At 38.8% G+C, this 23,950-nt stretch overlaps 1 protein-coding gene across 4 annotated transcripts in view; it reads left to right on the top strand.

Moving 5' to 3' along the window:
- The window catches only part of STS (steroid sulfatase), a 116,309-nt gene that overhangs the window by 54,832 nt on the left and 37,527 nt on the right, over window positions 1–23,950 (top strand). For all 4 annotated transcript variants that reach the window (XM_080377650.1, XM_080377651.1, XM_080377649.1 and 1 more), the window contains one exon: window positions 15,588–15,725. In XM_080377650.1, coding sequence (XP_080233776.1) covers window positions 15,588–15,725 — 138 coding nt within the window. The remainder of the gene's footprint in view (window positions 1–15,587; window positions 15,726–23,950) is intronic.

Genomic DNA, 23,950 nt, shown 5'->3' with positions numbered 1-23,950 from the left:
ACTCTGGTAGACTATATAACAGATTAACCAATAAACATTTTCACAAAGTCTTTGTAAAATAGGAGAATCTCATTAATCTGTTTCCCCAAAGAAAAAATGAGGCACAGAGGCGATGTTCAGATTTACCTACTGAGGTATAGCTTTGCTGCCAGTCATGCATCTATAGTAAAGCATTAGGACTTTAATTTAGCTGGCATGGGAATGGGGAAGGGGAGGAAGCAAGCCATTTATCCTTCCAGGTCTTGATCCACGTTGGAGGTGGGAAACTGTTAGAAAGTGCAACTGGACTCAGAAATTCAGGTTTTCTTATGGTCTTGGGGATTAGGTGGTATTTTTTAAGTATAATTAAATATCTTCAGCAACATATGAACTAGGATGATGTGAACAGTTTATGTGATGATTCAGGAGATGTCTTCCAGCCTTCTACCATGTATGCATAGCTAGACTGCCTCTCATTTAGCTGCAGTTAACTAAAACTAAACTGGCCATGTGCATTTCAGTTTGTGATGATGCTGAGACTCCTAGAAGTTTCTTTAAAATCATTCCTGCTGTTTCTTAGCAAGAGATGAAACTTTTTCATGCTACTTTTGGAATGTATGTTAATTATTTTTTAAGACCATACTGTAAAAAAACAGGAACTAATTTTCAGTGAAAACAGTGATCATACAATAAAGCTTATGGCCATATCAATTCTGTGTTGTAAACTATTGTTTATGAGCAGACTGGTTCCTATTAGTGAATTGCCATGTAGAAATTTCACACTGCTGAATCACAAGGCTCAAATTTGAGATGGTCATAAGCTATCATTGACGAGGTTGGTAGAATTGTCCTTTTATTGACTGTTGGCTGGGTTTTCTTCAGTGGTACATTTGATTGCTGTAACAACCACACTATATAACAGGCAGGCTGGTAGTATTACTAGAGATCATTCTTCCAGAAAATAGTTGTGTATTTCGCATTACAGAAAGCTTTTTATTGCTTTCTGTATAATAATGAGATAAATAATGGAATTTTTAATGTTAGGGAAAGCACTAGAGTAATCATAGAATGGTCAAGTTGGAAGGGACCTCTGGAGATCATGTAGTCCACCCCCCTGCTAAAGCGGGTTCACCTAGAGCATGTTGCACAGAGTCACATCCAGGAGAGTTTTTAACATCTCTTGATGAGATTCCGCAATATCTCTGGCAGCCTGTGTCAGTACTCTGTCACCCTCAGAGTAAATAAGACTTCCCCATATTCAGATTGAATGTCTTGTGTTGCAGTTTGTGCCTTTGTCCCTTGTCCTGTCACTGGGCACCACTGAAAAGAGCCTGGCCCCATCCTCTTGACACTCGCCCTTAAGGTATTTGTAGACATTGATAGGATCCCCTCTCAGCCTTCCTTTCTTCAGGCTAAGGAGGCCCAGCTCTCTCAGCCTTTCCTCATCAGGGAGATGCTCCAGCCCCCCTGACCAGCTTTGTAGACCTCCCTGCTGGACCCTCTCCAGTAGTTCCCAGACTCTTGAACTGGGGAGCCCAGAACTGGACACAACACTCCAGATGTGGCCTCATCAGGGCAGAATCACCTCCCTTGATCTACTAGCCATGCTTCTCCTAATGCGCCCCAGGATCCTCTTGGCCTTCTTGGCCACCAGGGCACACTGCTGGCTCATGGACAACCTGCTGTCCACCAGGACTCCCAGGTCTTTCTCTGCAGAGCTGCCTTTCCAGCAGGCCAACCCCCAGCCTGTACTGGTGCATGGGATTGTTCCTCCCTAGTGCAGGACCTTACACTGGCCTTTATGGCACTTCACCAGACTCCTCTCCACCCAGCTCTCCAGCCTGTTCGTGTCTCACTGAACAGCAGCGTGGCCTTCTGGTGTATCAGCTGCACCTCCCAGTTTTGTATCATCAGCAACTTTTGCTGGGGGTACACTTGGTCCCTTCATCCAGGTCATTGATAAATAATTTGAACAGGACTGGACCCAGCACTGACCTCTGGGGAGCATCACTGGCTACAGGCCTCCAGCTGGACTGTGCCACTGACCACAACCCTCTGAGTTCTGCCATCAGCCAGTTCTCAATTGTTGCAGTTTGAGTTACGGTGGTCAGGCTTCCTTCCCTCTATCCCCAACAGCTCACTCTCCCGGTGTCCGATGTGGATCGCAGGCTATCACTGCCATCGCAGTTGGGCACTGCATCACAGCTCAAAACTTCAGATGTCCCCTGGCACAGCCATCACTGCTGTCACTGCTCATTACACTCAGTCTCATAATCTGAAGGTTCTGAGTTTGAACCTCACACAGGGCACTGATTGTCACAGCACTATCAAAACTAGCCAGCTGCAACAAGGCTTTTACCATCACATACCAGGTTAGCTTCAATAAGTGGTTCCCATACCTTGCCCCAGCACAGCCACCAACCCCCCACAAGGTTTCAGAAGTTCATCTACTGTCCATGCTGTTTCTTCATCCTCTTCAGGCCAGGCCACCCTGCTTCTTGCCTCTGCTGCATCCAGAGTCTTCCTTCTCCAGGCTCCTCTTCCAGCCATCCTCTCCTCACCCAGGCCACCTGCTTCTCCCAGGGATTCTCCTTATCTCTGCTACATCCAGGGCACTCTCTCTTCCCTCCATTTCTTCCCAGTCTCTCTTAACCCAGTCCTCCCCTGTCCATACCCCTTAGAGTTATTTAACTACTCAGCAGGAACCAGCCACAGCTGCACCTTATCCACACCAGCCAACCCACCGCCCCTGAAGCCAGCCCACAGCTGTGTATTATCAATGTTAATTAACCTGCCTTCATTTCTCTATAATTCCTCTGCACTCAGTCCACCCCATTGTCCACTCATCTAACACACACTGCTGAGCTTACCTATGAGGATGTTATGGGAGACAGTGTCAAAAGCCTTGTTGAGGTCAAGGTAGACAACATTGACTGCCCTCCCCTCATCTACCCAGCCTGTTATTCCATCATAGAAGGTTGTTAGGTGCTGTGATTAGTGAAGGGCAAGCTGCTCTTTAGTTTTTTGCCCTCGGTACTTGACTGTAAAATAAGGTATTTATGTTTCAATGTAGTGTGTTGTTTAAGAAAAACTAGTAATTTTTATTATGCTTTCCAACTGCTATTTTTTGTTATTACTGTTGTGGGTTTTTTTGATGGTTTGTTAGTTTTGCATATTTCATTTAGTGTATTCAGGCTATTTTTTACTATTTTGAATGCTTACTTTGTTTTCCTTTTAGCTGAGTTCTTGTATAGACGCTTCCCTTTTTAAATCATTCCCTTTCCCTATCTAGCAGTGGAAGGCTCTTTGTGACATTTCCTCATGAAGAGCACATTGTAGTAACCTAAGAACACCCAACAGATTTGATGTTACAGTAGCAAGCTCAATATCCAAAGGAATATCTGACCCCTAATGGCTGAGTTGCTTCAGATGATGAGAGTCCAAGATAATCAAATCCTGACCTCAGGCCCACATGAAGTTGTATTCCACAGTTTCATTGTTCCTTGTAGCTTGCTGCTACCACAAGAAGGAAGCCGGAGCACACTTCCTTCCTTTCCCTCCTTTTTCCTAACCATCTTCTGGGGAAAAGCAGAAAGGAGGAGAAAGAGGAGAAATATCTTCCTTTTTTAGCAGATTACTACATGGACTCATCTATAATGTCATACTTAGTTGGCCTAAAATTGTGCAATTAACTTGGCCCTTAGGTGTTTCAGTTTACATTGTTTAAAAGCACTGCTGCCATTTCTGTCTTATGAGAATAAAGTATTTAGGCTTTTTAGGCTCTTGTATTTCAGTAGATGAGGTATTTGTGGGTTAGAAATTGATTTTACTTCCATTTCTGAGTCAGACTAGAATTTAAAAACAAAGCAGGCAAAGAAATAATACAAATGTAGAAGTTCTTTAATCTTAAAGAAAAGAATGGCCTGGCCCAGAAAAGCAAGATGAATTTTGTCTTTCTGCAAACCCAAAGATTGTTTAATGCCACATGTTTAAGATAAATGAGTAGCTCAGGATATCTCAGCATCTCTAGTGAAGTCACGGAAGATATTAGTTTTGTCAACGTGAAAATTATAGCCACGTGTATAGTATATGGCTGTGTGACAGGTATTAAAGTGCTCCTAATCCAGAATACAGTTGATTTTGGCACCACAGAATGGCAGAGCACACATTAAGCAAGTAGTAAATGAATACTTTTTTTCTTTATTTAAAATTTGAATAGATATAATCTATCTGTTTAATTTGGTATATGAAAAATTGGACATGAGCCACCAACATGCACTTACAGCCCAGACAGTCAGTTGTACTTGGCCCTGCATCAAAAGAAACATGGCCAGCAAGTCAAGGGAGATGATCATCATGATGAGAAAGCTCAAGGGAGACCTTATTGCTGCCTTTCAATATATAAAGAGGGCTTATAAGAAAGACAGAGAGAGACATGTTATCAGTGCCTGTATTGACATGACAAGGGACAATGATTTTAAACTGAAAGAGGGAGTAGGTTTAGACTGGACATAAGGAAGAAATTTTTTTTACAATGAGGGTGGTGAGACACTGGACCAGGTTGCCCAGAGAAGTTGTGGGTGCCCCATCATTGGCAGTGTTCAAGGCAAGGCTGGATGGGGCTTTGAGCAACCTGTAGTGACAATGTCCCTTCCCACCGCAGGGGGGGTGGACTAGATGGTCTTTGAAGGTCCCTTCCAACCCAGCTTCAGGACAGAGTGAAACATAATGTAAGTTCCTTTGTATCCACCACAGTATATCCTACAGGACAAAGTTTGAACATCTTAGCATGGTGTTAGGGGCAAAGAGCTGCTATGATGGCTTTTTTACCAATATGATTTTAGTAAGGCATAAAATTGACAGTTGTCCTTAAAAACTCCCTAAAAAATTTCTATGGGACATATCCTAAATATTCTTGCTAATTTAGAGCTGGGGTAGTCAAACCCATATCCCAGATTTCTGAGTCCATTCACATTTCAACTTTTGTGTGATTCTGCTGGAGTTTGTCAACTACTTGTTGCAATAATCTCCAGGTGCTTCTCGTAAAAATACATGGCCAGGTTAAAAAGACCTTTGAGGACTTTCTTGGCAAAAAAATCTACAGAATAATATCACATTTCTGTCTCTCATTTTCCTATGTGACAATTAATTGCTTCCCTGGTTCTATATTAATTTTAGAAATACACAGTAAGAGGGTAGAAAATTGTTGTTTTAAATAGGAAGCACTGGTATAATAAATACACTCATAGGAAATGTATGCAAATACTCTATCCTACTGTTGTCATATTTAATTGTTGAATCTTGATAACAACACAGTCAGTTGCTGAGTGTGGCTAGCCATGCTTTTCCAGCACCTTCTAGAGAAGAAATCTGTTTGCTGTTGTGAGTTGCTTCTCTCTGTATGTGATACTAAAACACCAGTCTGTTACAGAACTATTAATGTGAAATGTGGAAATCTCAAACCTTTCCCATTCAGGAATGTCTATCTATATACAGCTTCCATAGATTTGATGTTATAGGTTCAGAAAAGAGCTAGTCCTTTAAAAAACATACATTAATAGGGAGGGACTAACCTTGTACCTGCCTCTTCATCCATAGGAATAGTGCTGTTCTTATAATTAAGAAATGTGCTGGTTGGGTCCCTCCAGTGGTTATTTGCCATTTGTTCTTTCAGGAGTTTACCTTGGCAGTAACTCCTCTCTGCCTCAAATGCTATTTACAGTTAGATTAATTTGTTCCTTGTATCTATGTTAATATTTCAGCTGATCTATGGTGTTGCTATGTGAATTACCCTTCCTAATCTCAAATTTAGCCTTCAGATTTATGCTAAAAACCACATCTCACTGTGATCCTTGTAGGCAAAGCAGAGCACTTGTAGGAATCTGTCTTGCCTGCACACAGGAAAGTCTCATAGGTCCATTTTTGTAACCTCCCATTACAAACCAAATTACACATAGCATTTGTATTGTTGAACATTTTTAAACTCAGATTAATAGCTGTATTAGTAATTTCACATACCACATATTTGCTTTATTCAAGAGTGAAAATTAGTTAGAGAAAAGGCAAAGAAATGGACCTGATGATCTCAGGGCCCTCCATAATCTCATGATCCCACCATGTCTTGGGGGCATCAAATGCATTTTGGCCTAAGCAAGAAACCTCAAGCATTTCCAAACCAATTTAAAACAAGAGCAACCGTTTCTCTTTTCAGGCCTCGGATGAAAAAAAGGCAGATTTTTTTTTTTTTTTTAAGACATCTGCTGTGCTATCCTGAAACTTCAACAAAAGCTCTTTCCGAATAGGCTCAGAATATTTTTTCGAGTGCACTTAGATGAATTAAGGAATCTAATTCTAATTTCATAAACTAGTGAGCAATCTTTTGAGCTAGTCATCTATGATCAGTGAGGATGACCTGAAAAATTATTTGCCTTTTCTTCTGAAAGGAGCCTCTGGAGATTAAATCAGCATAGTTGCTGTCATAGTGAACATACACATATACCAGGGGGGAAAAAAAGAAGACAACTAAATTGATAAAAAAAGATGAAACATAAAAAAAGATGAAACATAAAGAAAGATTTGTGGCCTTCAATTATTTGTTGGTTTTTACTAAGTTCAGAATGCCTTGTAGAGAAGACAGATTGGGGTTTACATTCATTGGTGGAAAATTCCCTCCAGGACAATTTTCACAGTCAGGCTTGCTTTCTTATTGGTATTAATAGTGTCTGTACAGAGGTGCATTCAGGGGTAGCATGGTTTGGAGACAGTGATTGTACAGTAGGCTTCAGGATTGTACAGTGTCTTAGGCACAAAAGCCATTGAGTTACCCAAAAGCGATTAGAGAAGTAGGTGAATTAGCAAGTGTGCATGGTGATGGTCATATCAAGGTGGAAAAAAAAAAGCATATTTTGTTTTGAGGGTGAGTTAATGCACAGCTACTTTCATGCAAGTTTACATTTGCACAGTTAAAATCAGAAAACTGGGAAATTAATCTGAACTTCATTACATTTGCACAGTTAAAATCAGAAAACTGGGAAATTAATCTGAAATCTGAATGCTAACTTGATCTTGATAAAGCTCCTCTTAACTTTATGGTATATGATCTATAGCAGATGTTTAAAACCTGCTCCCAAATTCAGGAAAGATTAAAAAATTTGACTGTTGAAAGACAAGAAATGCTTGGGCTCTAATGTCAACCAATTTTATCACAGTTCAAATTTTATTTAATAAAAGTTGTAAAATGAGACAAACACACTGACAATTACTTTAAAATTTTCAGAAAAGTGCAGAGGATTAAAATGTGGTGTTAAATTACTTGTCCGGTTTTAAATTCTTCATAATTCTTCACATTTTAATCTGGCTATTGTGGTTTAACCTTGGCTGGTAATTAAGCCCCACGCAGCCACTCGCTCACTCCCCCCTTACCCAGAGGGATCAGGAGGAGGGTTGGAAAGGAAAGTAAAACTCGAGGGTTGAGATAAGAACAATTTAATAATTGAAACAGAATAAAAATGAAATAACAATAATAACAATGATGACAATAACAGTTATAATGAAAAGGGGGAGGGAAAGAATAACATCCAGAGGGACAGGAAGGAAGGAACACACAGTGCACAGTGCAGTTGCTCACTGCCCACCCACCGATGCCCAGCCAGTCCCCGAGCAATGATCCGCCTGCCCCGGCCAGCCCCCAGGTATATATATACCAGGCATGGCGTCCCATGGTACGGAATACCTCTTTGGCTAGTTCGGGTCAGCTGTCCTGGCTGTGCCCCCTCCCAATTCCTTGTGCCCCTCCAGCCCTCTCGCTGGCAGGGCCTTGAGAAACAGACAAGTCTCACATCAAAGCCAAAACACAGCACAGCACTAGCTCCTAAGAAGATAATTAACTCCATCACAGCTGAAACCAGGACACTGGCAGAATATTGGCATTATGCATTTGGATCTAAAAGCATATACATATTCGGTTTAAAACTGAGTCTGACATAATAAATCATTAAACCTTTGAAGATACAGAAAATAGTTTCTTTTATCATTCCAAAAATATTGAATCAATCACCATCAGCATATATTGGAATGGTCAAATAGCTGATGCCTTAACTTCATTTGACAGTCTAATTAAAAAAAGGATAGCATCCTGTGGTTGTCATTATAGCTTGCCTAGGTCCTACCTAAAGAAATCCCTTCAAACATTTTCAAGAAAACATGGGAGACCTCGAAGTGGGGAACTAGACGGTGTCTTTTGCATTATGCATCTTAGCTGCATGTGCGAAATGGCATCTTAGTCTCAGATGTTTGCAGAACGTAGATGCAAATTTGCTCAAAAAATTATCACAGCTGTCATGCAAAATGCAAATGCAATGGACCTCATAAAATTGCATGACCATCTCTCATATTTTAGCATTTTAAGCAGGCTAAAAATTAAGATTTACATTAGAAATACATAGCCTTATGTTCAACAGATGTAAGGTCTAAAAGTGAATTTCAAGCAATGCATTTATGAGCTAATTTAAATACTAATAAGGAGATAGCCACCAAATAGTTTTACTTGTGACCTTTAATGATCCATCATTAGTGTTGTAATACTGGTGTAAATATAAGAACCTTTCCATCCTGCATTGTCTATGTTGCAGCAATAGCTACAGGTCTTAACAGCTTTCCTAACCACATCCTAACTCTGTGCTTTATTATCCACTTTTATTTATACAAAGTACCATTCCAACTTTCACATTTACAAAATAACTTGAACCCTATATGAATAAAAAAAAATAAGAGATGTGGTACTCATCTCTAGGAAAAACTTATGCATAATTATAAGTCAAAATTTGGTTGATTTATTCATAGCTGCTAAGCAGTGCATACCTAATCTGCTGTGCACGATGCTGAAAATTTATCCTGAGGGTCCGAAAGAAACATTATACTTATAGGACTGTATAAACAGTCGCAAGTCAATTACAAGTTTACAATCACATAGCAATCCAAATCCAAACAGAAAGCAAATTCACACTGATAGCGTAGCTGACCCCACACCAAAGTTGCTTTGTTTGTTTTAAGAACACTGCCTTTTTCCAAGTGCTTACACCTATTTTACTTGTCTTGCCCTGAGTATAGGGGAATTAACAGAAAAGTGTTTGATGTTCTACAGAATATCTGGATTTAACAACTGCTGATTTGAATGGTAATGGTAGGTAGTTAAATCTGGGGCAATTGGCTCACCTTAGCTCCTTGTGAAAAAAATCAGAATTTTTGGGGCCAAATGCATGCATCTTAACATAGGTGAGCTGCATATGAAAATCCTTCTTTTGATTCATTGACCCTAAAAAATATTTATAGTAAATATGTCACATGTAGATGTGTACACTTTATGTAAATCCCACCCGCTATGTATCTACAATATCTGTAGATGGAACTTGATAGTGCTACCACCCAAATTTCAGTGTAGGATTCATCAATCCTACTGTGTTTTGAACTGCCAGCAGTGGGAGGTATGATCTTCCAAGCCGCAGAGACTGTCACTACACCAACAGAGACAGGAAATCCACTTGAGACCACCTCTACTGTGGTCCAGTAGACTGAATGCCTGTCAGTAGTGTGAGTGCCTTAGCTGCGTTCCTGGAGTCCATTCTCAAGTTTAGTTTAATTTGAAAGGAATCCAGGTCATGAAATCCAAGACAGCTTTGCTATGCAAACAGAAAGATATAAATATATAAACCATCCATCACTGGATTTACTCTTGATCTGAATTAAAGCACTAATATAGATGTGCTTTTTCAGAACCAGATCCTACTTGTCTGGCAGAATGGCCTGTTGACTGAAGATCCCACTAACCTATCACAGTAGGAACTTAGCACATATGAGATGCCAGCTTTATACTTTGGAGACTTCATGTTAAGGGCTGTTTCCATAGTGTATGTAGGAAATAATGGTAGCACAGTAGGACTGATTCAAGACTTTCAACTGAATCTACACTCCATTTTCTTCCTGCAGTTATTACTGTACATTTTGTAAAGTTACGCATTTATTATCTGTTCTAATCAAACAGTACTAGTACTAGTACAGTAACTGGTATTCACTTTGACCTTTGAGTATCGTGTGCTAATGCTTCCCCTATGCAGAATCACTTGTCTTCTTAGGTGGATGTGTTCTGTTGACTGACTAGGTAATGTGCCGTAACATCAGCCTATTGCTTCATCCCAGGATTTCCACTTTCCAGTGGTTGTGTTCTAGCTCTGAATGTTAAACAAGTTGCATGTGGAGTTTATGTACTGTTCACCATATGTGCAGCCACTTCTTGTGTTGCTGTCAATGGTTTTATTATTTTCCATCTTTACCTCAAGTGTTGTGCTCAATGACTAGGTCTGAAAGTGATAATTACTTCCCCACTGCAAAGACAAACTGATTTACATATTTATCAAGGGGAAATTGGATGTCTCTGAGCATACCACAGAAACATTTGCATATTTATAACCTGAAATGTACAAAAGCTAAAATTAAGATAGGGATGTCTTGGTCTTAGTTACTGAGTTTGTTTTTATACAAAGGTTTTAGGCAGTGGATTTTGTAATCAGATCAGTGCATTAAAGAGTGAAGTATCTTTCCATCACACAAAATCAACATAGAGATGAAAATGATTGTTAGCTTGTGAATGGTGGTATGCAGAAGTTGCAACGTTAAGTTTTCATAAGGTGAAAATCTTAGCCTTTGAGCCCTGAAGAGATGATAGACTGTGGATTTACCTTAATGAAAATCCCATAGTAGGAAAAGGGTCCCAAGAGGTTTGCTGTGTAGTGGCTGCATAGTTGAATGGCATCAATATTTTTTTCTGGGAGAAATATGGGCTTCCAGACAGATGTAGGGTTAATTTGTAGGAGTTTATGCATGTATTCAAAGCACTCCTGGCTTGCCATTTGCAGAGGTGAAATCCTTCAGCTGAGTACACCTTAGTTGTGATTCTGGTTAATGATGCTATTAAAAAACAAACATCATTATTAGCAGGGAATTCTGAAACAGCAAATAAAAAATAAAATAAAAAAAACACCACCCCCCAAAAAAAACCAAACTGCCAGTCCTAGGCAGAGATGTGATGGCTGATTTTCTCAGATAACTCTGTCCAATAATTGTCTCAAGCTTATTTTAAGCTTCTGGATACAAGAGGCATGTGAAAGTCTACTGGAATTGGAAAAGAATGTTGTATTTACAGGAATTCCCTTTATCATCAACTGTCTTGTCCCGAGACAGATCCTTAATCTTCCTTCTGAATCCTGTTGTTTCTTCAAATCTGGCAAACTGCTTTAAAGCTTTCCTCACAAATAGACTATTTTGTCCTACTGCCTAGACAGAGGTATTATGTATTCTAGAGCTTTTTATTCATAATTTCAGCAAGTCTAAATTATTCTAAATTAATACAAATAACATTTCTGTCCTATTGACTTCAAATGACAGTAAGCTAATTTATTAATCAAATGCATTTGTTCATATGCTTGCTTGCTTGACTAAATGTTTAAACCATTTTCTAAATCACTAACACATTTGTAAACACCTTATAGTTTTTTAGTGTTTGTACCTTGTTTTCAAATGAGCAATCATCTTTTATAAACTTTATATCTTAACATAGATCAGTAGGAGTTTTACATGGTTCAAAACACCAGAAATCGTGTGCAGCTTTAGAGAGGCTGGTTCAGCTACCATTCACACTGGATTCAAGAAGTGGAATGGCAGGAGCATGGCACAGTCAATTGCTCTTATCACTTTCACATGTCTATCACTCCATTGAATGGGCATTTTCACTTTAAGAATGAAACAACTCTTTAACATAGCTTGAAGCAAGAGTGGAAAGGAGACTGTAAAGAGCAGTCCTCAGAATATTTTGGAGGAAGAGCTACTTAAATTTCAGAACATTGATGTACCAAGGAAAGTAAGCAACATCTTAATGCTGTCCTTAATCTGTTTTTTACCTTAAAAAATACAAATGAAAGAAAAGTATCCAATGATCTAATGCCTTTGTCTGCTACAATGTTAGTCACCTGTGTTCTGGTATACATTTCTAGAACGGCAATTTTAGGAGAAACTTGATCTGAAGTTCTAGTTACTAAATAGCTTCAGAAATAGAGCTCCTTCAGTGTTAGATTGATTTTGTTCAGAAATGTTGTCTTTCCGAATCTTCTGTTCAAATCAGAAAAAATGTAAATGGTACCATCAACAGAGATCAGTACAGCTATTAATTTTTTAGAACATGGCATTCAAATGAATCTTTTCAATAAACTCTCCTTTCACTTTTATTGAAAATTTCCTGTACTGGGAATAGCAAACTGTTGTTGCTTGAACTGAGCTACAGTTCTCCCAGTGTTCTGGCTTATTTATCCAACAGTTTCATATTCTCTATAAAAACTTTGCATCCAAAAAGTCTTTAAAAATTTATATTGCTTTCTGCAGCCAGCAATGGGATTCAAAGTGGACCAGGGAAGCCCTGTTCTTGTAATTCAAGAGCCCATGACATATGATACTCTTCCAATCGTATTTGATGAGTGGAGCAATACAGTTTTACCATCTCTTACTCAGACATCATTTATTTGTTCAGCACACTCATTAAAATGTGTTGCTCATGGAGTTGCATGTCTAGCACTTTGGGTAGGATTCATCTTACTGTCCTTGATGTCTAACATGAAGGCATTTAGTTTTGAGCTAGTTGCCTGTCTTCTTTTTTTTAGTCAACAGGTAAAAAGGGCTCTTTGCAGTTGTGATTCATCTCTTCTGAAGCCAGATGAAATAGGTTAGATTAAACTCCTCCTTCTTCATTAACTAGCATTGACTGGGAGTGTTTATACATCAATTTTAACTTAATTCTAAAGTCTCTCTGAAATCTACAGAAATAATAAGATTGGAGGAGTTAGAGTAAAAAATTAAATTATTATAAGAAAGCAATAAAGGATGTATTTCACCTACTTTGTAGTATTTGCTTCCAAAATTCATACAATATTGCAGGTGAAAGATACCTGTTCATAAAGATCCACAATACATTCTTTGAATTTTTCTTCTGTATTAGTTACCGTTTAAAAATGCTAGTAAGGGGATGTATTGCTTGTGTTAACAGTAGCCACATCATTCAAATGCACTTTAATGGGTCTTATCTCCTGGTAGCACACACTTTATTGTTTATTTATTGTTTTCATTCTAGAAGGTCTTAGTGTGCAAGATGAGAATAGAAATGAAAGCTTTGCTTCATTTCTGTGAGTGCACTGTGATTGCCATTCTCTGAAAATAGTGCTTTTTGAATTACCACTGTTAGTCCATCTGTACTGAAAAATGTTGTTGCTAAAATAAATGGTCATTTCAGCATTTGTTAATTAACTGTAATTTAGCCAATCCTAATTGTATTTAAAAGGCCGAATTAGGGAAATGGAAGTTTTACCATTGAGTTCAACAAGCTTTGGATGGTAGTTTCCGTGCATTTTATTGAGCTGTTTTTTTCTGAAATGGGTAATGTTTCAGAATTATTTTTTTTTTCAACCCAAGTCAAGCTACTCAACCTTGTTTCAAAAAAAAAAAAAAAAAAGTCATCATAATGATGACTGCTTTATTTAATTATTTGTGATAATGAGACATTTTTCATTTCTTCTCATTTCTTCTCAAATTAATTAGGAAAACCAAATGGCCATTATTGAATGACAGATGTCTCTGATCACCGGAGATCAATTAAAGTTATGTACTGAGTGGAATTCTTGTTTTATTTTCATATTCTTTTATATGTAGGATAAATCTGAAAATCCAATTTCATCAAGGAAAACTGTGTAGGCAAAAAAAATTGAATTTGTGCATGTCATTGCATGTATATTTCTTTGTGCAATCCCATTTATTATTGTTCTCATAGATTCATAAAATCATGGATCAATATAGGTTGGCAAGGAACTCTGGAGGTCATGTGACTGAACACCCACACATAATGTCCTAATTTGTCTATATACTCCACTTCTTTATCATCATTGCCACCTTTCCAAGGGATATTATAGTTACTTAGCAAGTACATTCTCCAAACAATCTTAGAAGCCAATGAGAAATTGTCTCTTTCTTTTCTGGCACCAAGTCGACCTGCTGCAGCAAGTGAATGGCTTGTCAGATGGATCTGCATGATTTTCCCTCAACCCAGCAACTTTAAAATGTCAGCCTTTGTAACAGATTTTCCTCAGCTCTGTTGGGAAATTTCAACTCCCACGAGGTTTCAAAATTTACATAAACAAATTCTCCTACTCTTACATTTCTTCTTTGCTCCTAGTTTACAAACAAGACCAACTTAACTGCTGATGTTCCTTTATTCATGACCCAATCATTTGAGCTGATAAGAAACAAAGGCAGTCAACCTTTTTAACAAAGCCGGTTTAGAATGCTGTAAAAGACAAGTAGAAATAGCAGCAATAAGGTGAGGTAATTACACCCTATCCAGGAAAAGAGCATAGCAATAGAAATGATGATCTGAAAATTGTTAAAGAAGGCTCTGTATTTCAAAGTTCTTATCTCATCCTCATTGACACAATAATTGGCCATCAGCTGATGAATTAATTCATAGTGGACAGGTGAGCAAATCAAAATTAACATTCAAATGGGACCATTCTTGGATGTTTGAATAAAAAGAATGAAGATAAAATGGTTGTGAAGACAGAATTATCTTTGTATGCTCTGAGATCCCTAAAGGACAAGGTTAAAGCTCATTTGCAGGCTGATGTGAAGTATATTCTTAAACTTTGGTCAGCTTCCAGGACCAATAATTTTAGTTTCTTAATCAGTATAAAATTCACTGGAGCAAGTTACAAAGAATGGCTTCAATCTCATTCTTACAGAAACCCTTTTTACAGGACTCCATCTAAATAGGTTTGAAAGTAATTTATGTGCACTGCAAGGCTCTCCACAGTGCCAAGGTAGCGTGAGGAGCCCTTTGTGAAAATGAAACATGAGCCCACAGCACATATCTGTGTGGATTCCTCTTTTCCATACCTGCACATGTGTGTGTTTATTACCTTGCATATTTTGAGTTTAGTCAATGTCAGTTCTTATATGATGAGAAATTAGGGGTTAATTAGTAGGTTTGATAATTAAACCATGCTGTCTCCAGAGGCACTCCATACATTATCTTTGCTTTTTTCTTAGATGTCTTATTCTAACACACTGAGATTTTAGCCCTGCTGCCTCTATAGGTTGCTAGGCAGCAAAGCTTTACCCCCAAACTGTTAGCTCTATTCTGCATGCTGAGACTCTTTCAGGTACCCTCAGCGGGTTGAATCTTATTGCTGAGGGGTTTCCTTGATTGAGAGTGACTGCTTCCAAAGGTCACTGGCTCTCTGTGGGTCAGCCCTTTTCTCTGATGTGCACAAATTTTCTCATTTTCTACTTCAAGAAACCCTGCAGCAATTGAACCATGGTCCAGATTGCAACAACCCTTGTGCAATTGTCCCCTACTGTATGCTGCATGATGCCAATTGCTATGTATAATAATGTTTATATGGAAAGTGATCTTAAAAAGGCATAAGGACAAAAATACGTTGTGTGCCAAGGCTAATGAAAAGCCACTTGAAGATATTAAAGCTGTTGGGGTTTTTTGTTTTGTTTTGTTTTTTTCTTAGGGCAGGTTCTGGACGTGCTGGAGAAATATAATCTGAGTGATAAAACTCTTGTATACTTTACATCTGACCAAGGGGCTCATGTTGAAGAGATCTCCAGTTCTGGAGAAGTCCATGGAGGATACAATGGCATATATAAAGGTGAACATTCTCTGATGATTCCTAAAAACTGTGTTACAAACTATCATCTCGTGGTTTTGCTCCAAAACTGTATGTACTCTGTGACCAAGATCAAAACTCCATTCCTTAATAGTAAATTTCTCATGACTGTCATTCTATTCAAACATAGGCAGTAAATATAATGGGTACTTGTCAAATACAGCAGCTCAACTAGAGTACATGCTCAGCTAGAGCTCTGTGGAGTTGTAACACTAGCAAATATACTTTTGAACTAGGCAGAGATACAGCTTTGGAAAGATGTCAGTTCATAGCGCTTTACTATAATGGCTTGGTAGCAGAATAGAAAGGAAAAAAGGATCATTTGTGAACCATCAGGAATTGTAAACAAGAGCTAAATACCATGGGGTGAGTGGGATCACACAAAGGTAGGATATAAAGATGGGATAACCAGCAACAGAGTCCAGTGTATTCATTACAGAGAAAGCAGAAAAGGAAAGTTAGGTTAAAAAAGAAAAAAATAAGAGTTGGATTGAGTTTGAAATGGGCAAGTTCAACAACAGCCAGAAGAGGACAAGATTTCAAACAGAAAAAAACTGCATTGGAGGAGAGAGTTTTGAAAATAATGTCTAACACACTGAATTAAAGACTGATTTGGAAACAGAGAAACTTTAGTTAAAAGGACAAAGTTTAGTTGTATTCTTTTAGTGCAGGTCTTGAGGTGATTGATACTCCAAAATCTATTTATTCTGTGGAGGTTAAAATATGTTTAAAGTCTACATTATTGTACTACACTTTCTTCTGGTGATATCACACAGCAGTACAGAAAGATACTGCTTTTCTTGCAATATGGTGATCTTGTGCAAAGAAAAATTCCAGCTTAGCAAATGGCCTTCCCCATTTTGTCCATTCCCATATCCCTGGCATGGTGGTCCCTTCAGTCAGCAGGAATGTAAAGATACCAATGGGTACCTTTGAGAACATGGTTTCAAAATAGGGGTGAACATAATTATTGCCAGCAATGTATTTTTGAGAAAAGCAGAAAAGGAAAGATAATAGGATAGTAGGATAAGAGAATAAAGGATGTGGAGATGGAGGAATTCTACTGGTTAGCACAGCTATAACATTCAGTCACAGACTGGTCATAAAGATTATGAATATTCAGTTACAGACTGCTCACTGTTATAGACAATTTTGTCAAATAGTCAATAAAGGATTCCATCTGACAAACTACAGAAAACTGTTTTCCAGTGTGCAAGTGGTGGACACAGCACCAGGAAAATGAATGTCAAAATATTTTAAATCATCTTCAATCTTGTTGAGATAGAGCAGGAATGCTTTTTTAAATTATTTTATTGAAAAGCGGAGAATATCCTTGTCCTTTTACTAGGGATAAAGTTCTTTTAATTCTTTCAGTAGAAAGTGGCCATGCGATTTGTTTTCCCCTCATATTTCAGTGGACAAGATCAAAGAAATCCAGCAGTGTTTGGCAAGTCATTTACCAAGCTTGAAACTTTTAGTTGTAAAGGGAAAGAAGTAAATTGCCTTTAGGTATGATTTTTTTAAAAAAAGTAGTATTTCAGGCCTGCAAAATTGCATAGTAGTTGAGTCTGGAAGGGACCTCCCAAGGTCTCTAGTTCTCGCCCCTGCAGAGCAGCATCAGCTAAGCTAGAGCAGGCTGCTCAGGGCTGTGTCAAATCAAGTTATGAAAACTTCTAGTGATGGAGACTCCACAGCCTCTCTGGGAAACGTGCTCCAGTGTTTGATCACACTCACCTTAAAGAAAGCTTTTCCTTATGGTTAAATGGAATTTTCTGTGTTTTGGTTTGTGCCCGTTGCCTCTTGTCCTGTCTATGGGCACCACTGAAAAGAGCTTGGCTCTGTCCTCTTTGCTCAGGTAAATCCATGTATCCATACAGATGGGTAGGATCCCACTGTGCTTTCTCTTCTCCAGGCTGAACAGCCCCAGCTCTCTCAGCCTTTCCTTACACGTCACATGCTCCAACAGTTTAATCAATTTCATGGCCCTCCTTTGAACTCACTCCAGTATGTCCATGTCTCTCTTTTACTGGGGACTTCTGTACTTGGACCCAGCACTCCAAGCATGTCTCACCAGTGCTGAGCAGAAGATAAGGATCATCTCTTTCAACTTGATGGAAACATTCTTCCTAATGCAGCCCAGGATCATGTTGGCCTTCCTTGTCACATGGGCACACTGCTGGCTCACGTTCAGCTAACTGTCCACCAGGACCCTCAGGTCCTTCTCTGCAGAGCTGCTTTCCAGCCAGTCAGCCCCCAGCCTTTGCTGGCCCTAAAGGCTATTTCTTTGCAGATGCAGGATTTGTTGTTTCCCTTTGCTAAGCTTCATGAGGTTCCTTTTGGCCCATTTCTCCATCCTGTCAAGGTTCCTCTGGATAATACAACCATCAGTGGATCAGCCACTCCTTCCAATTTTGTATCATCTGCAAAACTGCAAAAAAGAAGCAAAATAGGCAAATATAGTAAGCAACAACAATACAGTGAGGTTTTCAAATGTGAAGACTCCACAGTTTTTAGTTAGGAGGTATCTGTCTGAGAAACGATCCTTGTATTTTTGAGAGCTGCAAATGAAATGCTACACAACCAAAACAAGCAATGCCGAAGTCATGAGGGTACAAACTATCATCAGATGTGTCCCCTTGGGCTAACACCAGAGTGAAATGTATCTTGAAGGTTAGCACATAGGCCTTACATAGTGATTTAAGTAATTAAGGAACCATATGGTTACATATGTGTAGCTGTAGGCACAGCCTGAGGTGTTTTAGAAGCTCTAAAAAATATTTGCCTTGAATACCAAACATAAGATGCAGGATAAATGATGAGGAGGGGAAAAAAAAAACAACCCACAAAAAAAGACAAATACAGTGGGGAATATGCCTTCCTGAGGAACATTGATTGAATGGAGTCTTCTATCTTGCCAAACTTTGTATTCATACGTACAGAATGAAGAACTATCTGAAATACATCTTACCTGAATTAATAAAAAATCTGATTGATAGGGTTACTTGAGGAGTAATGGGGCTTCTTATTTTTAAAATTAATTGTGTGGTTTACAGTTTCCACCTATGCTATACTGACAAATGCTTTATAATATGAGATACAAAATAATCACTACATAAGAAACAAAAATAATTATTGTATGAGAGATATTCTTAATAAAATAGAAAGAAATAACAAGACCCATGCAATCAGTTGAATATACTTTTACCATTTTAAAATTCAATTAATTCTGCTTTATCTTCCACTATCCCCATCTCCCTATCAGTCCTCATTTTAACAGGTTTATTATGCATCATTTTTAAAAGGGCTGAAGTGGAAGTGATCAATTAATTGCCTAATTAGCAATTTTCATACATAAGAATTTATTCATATTAAGAGTCATGTACATTGAAAAGTATTAGAGATGTGTACACCTCTGGCAGGTTTAATGAAAACCAGACCTGTGAAGCCTTAAGTCTCAGGTGCCGGTATAGCGATGTGCCTAAAAAAGCAAAAGGACAGTCTTAATGCTGCTTGTGCTCATGTGTGCACTGCTTCATCTGATGAGTAGTTTACAAAACTGGGAGACATGCGCATCTTTTCTCCCTGTCTCTGCTAGACAATGTCTACTACTTGTCTTTTTGTATATGATTGCTGCATGAATGTGAATATGAATCAAGCCACTTAACCCTCTTCTCAGCGCTGGAGCAGTACGCTCAGCAATAATTGCTTCTGCCCTAAAATCAAAAGCTCTCAACAGATCTCCACAATTTGAGCTCACTAATTTGTCTTGATATCCAGCTGAATGAGCACCAATAATAAAATTTAAGAGGGGTTTGGAGAGTTAGTCTAGCACTGCAAGACTGAACGCAAAGAGGAGAAATTGCTATTTGAAGGTTTTATTACTCTGGGTTTTGACTGTGGAACAGTCACTGTAAATCAGGATAGCCAAATACATTTCAAATAAATCTTAAATTAGAAACCAAAGCTAACACGGTGTTTACCTAGTTGCTGTCATATACAATCTGGTTTATCTCTTCAGTATTGTTTTTTAGAAGATGTTACATAGTAATATGGAAGTGATGGATCAAAATCATAGCCTCTCTTTCTGGTGGCCCTTTTCTGATGGTTATCAGGATCAGAATCCTTGGAGGAAGATGCAGAAGCTGTGTAGTAAATAAAGAAGAACACTAAGATATTCTCCTAATCCTAGACAGTAAGACTTTGGTTTAAGAGGTGGATCCTGAAAACTTAGACTCTACAAAGACTTTTAGCATTAGTTGTATAAATTTTCATCAGCTGAAGATTAAATGCCACTCTGAGTCTTTCTTAGCATAGCCTAAATCATTTGGCAGTGAGAACACAGTGCTTTCATTTACTATTTTGAAATGGGACAGTTGCAAATTTCATGGAACATCTTGAAGTTTAATACTGTTTCCTTATTGATATAGGATAAAGGAGGGAAAACTTATACCTTCCCTAGCATTCCTTTGTTTTTTATACTTTTATTGTGCCTTTTTCTCTTTAATGCTTCATTCAGAAAAGAATTCTCATCAGTCTGTCCCATCAGTCTTAACCAATGAGTTTTTCCTTGTCCCTAATTTCTTGTTATTTTCTTCTGTGAACTCTAATTGTGCAATATATTATTTTAAAATTACTTTACAAGTATTGCCTTTAGCATTTTGCCATGAATTATCACTACCTGTTTATATACTTATTTTTAATATTACCCATTTCGTCCTATAGACTGCCTATTGTCATTGTATCTTAATGATTAAAGGTGTGCATTAAGCATTAGTGTTTGCATAGGTCCTCTTAGGTATGCAGTGAAGATTATGATACAAATAACTAAGACTAGTTCCGATATTTTTTTCTCTAATGTTCGTTATACTGCAAATATTTTTACAGAATTTGAACTTGCATCTTTTTTTCCTCTTCATCCAGCTTGGTGTGTCTTTTCTTCTGAATTTGCTGAGCCTGTGATACTTTGTGTCACATGTGGATTTTTTTTAAATTCCACAGCTCACTTCTCTTCCAAAATTGAAGTAAATATATTAAATTAGCAAGAAACTTAATACAGACTATCATCGAGGTACTGTACTATTGACTTTTTTTGCAAAGTGTCACAGGCTGGTTTTTGATTTCTTTTTTTCCTGCCTGTTAGTTTTTGATTCATGGCAAACTTTTGTATCCTAACCCATGATTAATGTTCCAGAAACATTTCCTGAAGGTCCATGTCAGAGATCTTTCAAATGTTTAAATCTAGACACAGCCTTTAAAACAAAAAAAAACAAAAAAAAAACAAAAAAAAAAAAGACTTTTTTAATAAGAATTTCTTCCCAACAACTCAAGACCTTCTTACCTGAACTTCTGAGGGACTCCTAGGTGCAGACATGATATTACATTTTACCTGGCCACTTAGTGTTTTGATCAGAAACCGATCAGAGATTTTTATCAGTTTCTTCAGAAACCAATTAATTCCTGTGGACCTATTGGACTGATTGGTCCTTTGAGTCATTTAAGACTGTTAATTCCTTTGGGAACTCCCAGTTTGTGATACTTTTTTTTGAAAAACCATTCTTTCCATGTATTTTGCTATGTAACTCTTTGTTGTTTATACCAGATGACAGAATGATTTTTCATATATTGGCATATAAGTCATATCTGATATATAATTTATAGCCTCTAAGTTATTCATAACATATAAGTTATGACATCATATAAATTATGGCTATTTTTATCTTGTTAATATTAACATTTTCAGATTGAAATACGAAGACTATTGTGTTTAACTCAACTTCTTAAAACTTTCTATGTACTTTTTTTTTTTTTTTTTTTTTTTGGTCCCAGTTCTGTGACATTTCTCTGCTGAAAGCTGTGGAACTTAGAGATATTCTTTTTGTATGTGGCCTCCAGTATACCTGCACTAAATTCTTAGGTGCTTTTCACTGGCTTTCTTATTAGTATGACATCTGCAATTTGAGTGTGTCCATTTAAGCTAGTAAGCTTTCCTTTAGGAATGGAAATAAGGTTAGTTTCTTGAAATATTTTAGGTCTCTACTTTAGAATAAGTTTAATAGAATAAATAAATGAAAAGAATATTCTCTCCATAGAATAAACAAACAGTTTCATGTAACTGGTCTAAAGGATGCCATTATATTCTTCTTTGGTACCTTGAGATACTGAATCTAATTATTTTGGGGTAGTTTTTATTTAGTTGCGTAGTGACGCATTTTATGAATTAGCTTCAGTGTGTTATAAAATATCTCTCTCCTGTTACATACTTCATAACAGTAAACAGTGAAGGCATTAAAAACTTTTCTCCACAGTTTTCCCATTATACTGTTTCACTGTGCATATGCAGACAGTAGAAGTCCTCCCTCATTATCACTTGTTGACATCTATCCCATTCTGTTAATAGTAAGAACAGTTACCCTGAGGGTACTCAGCCTCCTGAGCTGGCAGACAGGGACAAGGAGCAGAATGAAGCCCCCACAGTCCAGGATGAAATAGTTAATGACCTGACGCTCCACTTAGGCAAGCACAGGTCTATGGAGCTGGGTGGGATCCAGCTGAGGCTGCTGAGGGAACTGGCAGAGGAGCTCACCAGGCCGCTCTGCATCTGTTATCAATAGTCCTAGCAAACTGGAGACGTCCAAGAAGACTGGAGGTTAGCCTATGTGATGCCCAGCTATAAGAAGGGCAGGAAGGAGGGTCTGGGAAACTACAGGGCTGTCAGCCTGACTTCAGTGCCAGGGAAGGTCACAGAGCAGATCTTCGTGAGCACCATCATGCGGCACATGCAGGACAGTGTGGGGGACAACACCCAGCCAGCATGGATTCATGAAAGGCAGCTCCTGCTAGATGAGCCTCATCTCATTCTGTGACAAGATGACCTGCCTAGTGGATGAGGGAAAGGCTGTGGATGTTGTCTACCTGGACCTTAGTAAAGCCTTTGGCACTGTCTCCCACAGCACTCCCCTGGGGAAACTGTCTGCTCTTGACCTGGACGGGTGTACTTTATACTGGGTAAAAAACTGGCTGGACAGTTGATCCCAAAGAGTGGTGGTGAACAGTTACATCCAGCTGGTGGCTCATCGTAAGTGGTGTTCCCCAGGGCTCAGTACTGGGGCCAGTTCTGTTTACTGTCTTTATTGATGATCTCAATGAGGGGATTGAGCGCACCCTCAGTAAGTTTGCAGGTGACACCAAGCTGGGCAGGAGTGTTGATCTGCTGGAGGGCAGGAAGGATCTACAGGGGGATCTGGACAGACTGCACTGATGGGCCAAGGCAAATTGTATGAGGTTCAACAAAGCTCAGTGCCAGGTCCTGCACTTGTGTCACAATAGCCCCACACAACGCTACGGGCCTGGGGAAGAGCGGATGGAAAGCTGCCTGGTGGGAAAGGCCCTGGGGGTGCTGGTCGACAGCCAGCTGAACATGAGCCAGCAGTGTGCCCAGGTGGCCCAGAAGGCCAACAGCATTCTGGCTTGTACCAGAAACAGCGTGGCCAGCAGGACTAGGGAAGTGATTGTCCCCCTGTACTCAGCATTGGTGAGGCTGCACCTTGAATGCTGTGTCCAGTGTTGGGTCCCTCACTACAGGAAAGACACTAAGGTGCTGGAGCATGTCCAGAGAAGGGCAACAGAGTTGGTGAAGGGTCTGGAGCACAAGGCTTATAAGGAGTGGCTGAGGGAACTGGGGTTGTTTAGCCTGGAGAGGAGGAGGCTCAGAGAAGACCTTATCGCTCTCCACAGCTACCTGACAGGAGGCTGTAGACAGGTGGGGATCGGTCTCTTCTCCCAGATAACAAGCGACAGGACAAGAGGAAACGGCCTCGAGCTACACCAGGGGAGTTTTAGATTGGATAATAGGAAAAATTTCTTCATGGAAAAGGTGGTAAGATATTGTAGCAGGCTGCCCAGGGAGGTGGTGGAATCTCTGTCCCTGGAAGTGTTTAAAAAATGTGTAGATGCAGTGCTTAGGGACCTGGTTTAGTGATGGACTTGGTAGTCCTGGGTTAATGGTTGGACTTAATAATCTCAAAGGTCTTTTCCAACCTAAATAATTCTATGATTCTATATGAGATTTTCTATGAATTCTCCTTGCATCTCTTAATACTGTTATTTTCAGCTTCTTTTGGATATGTAGCTAATTATATTTTGCCTTTACCTTGGACCTGCCCATTAGAAACATTGTCTTATTTGTATTTATGAAGCATTTAGCACAA

The sequence above is a fragment of the Falco punctatus genome, assembly GCF_963210335.1.
Source record: "Falco punctatus genome assembly, chromosome: 2".
In the NCBI taxonomy this organism is placed as follows: Eukaryota; Metazoa; Chordata; class Aves; order Falconiformes; family Falconidae; genus Falco; species Falco punctatus.
This window is presented reverse-complemented; position numbering and strand designations above follow the sequence as displayed.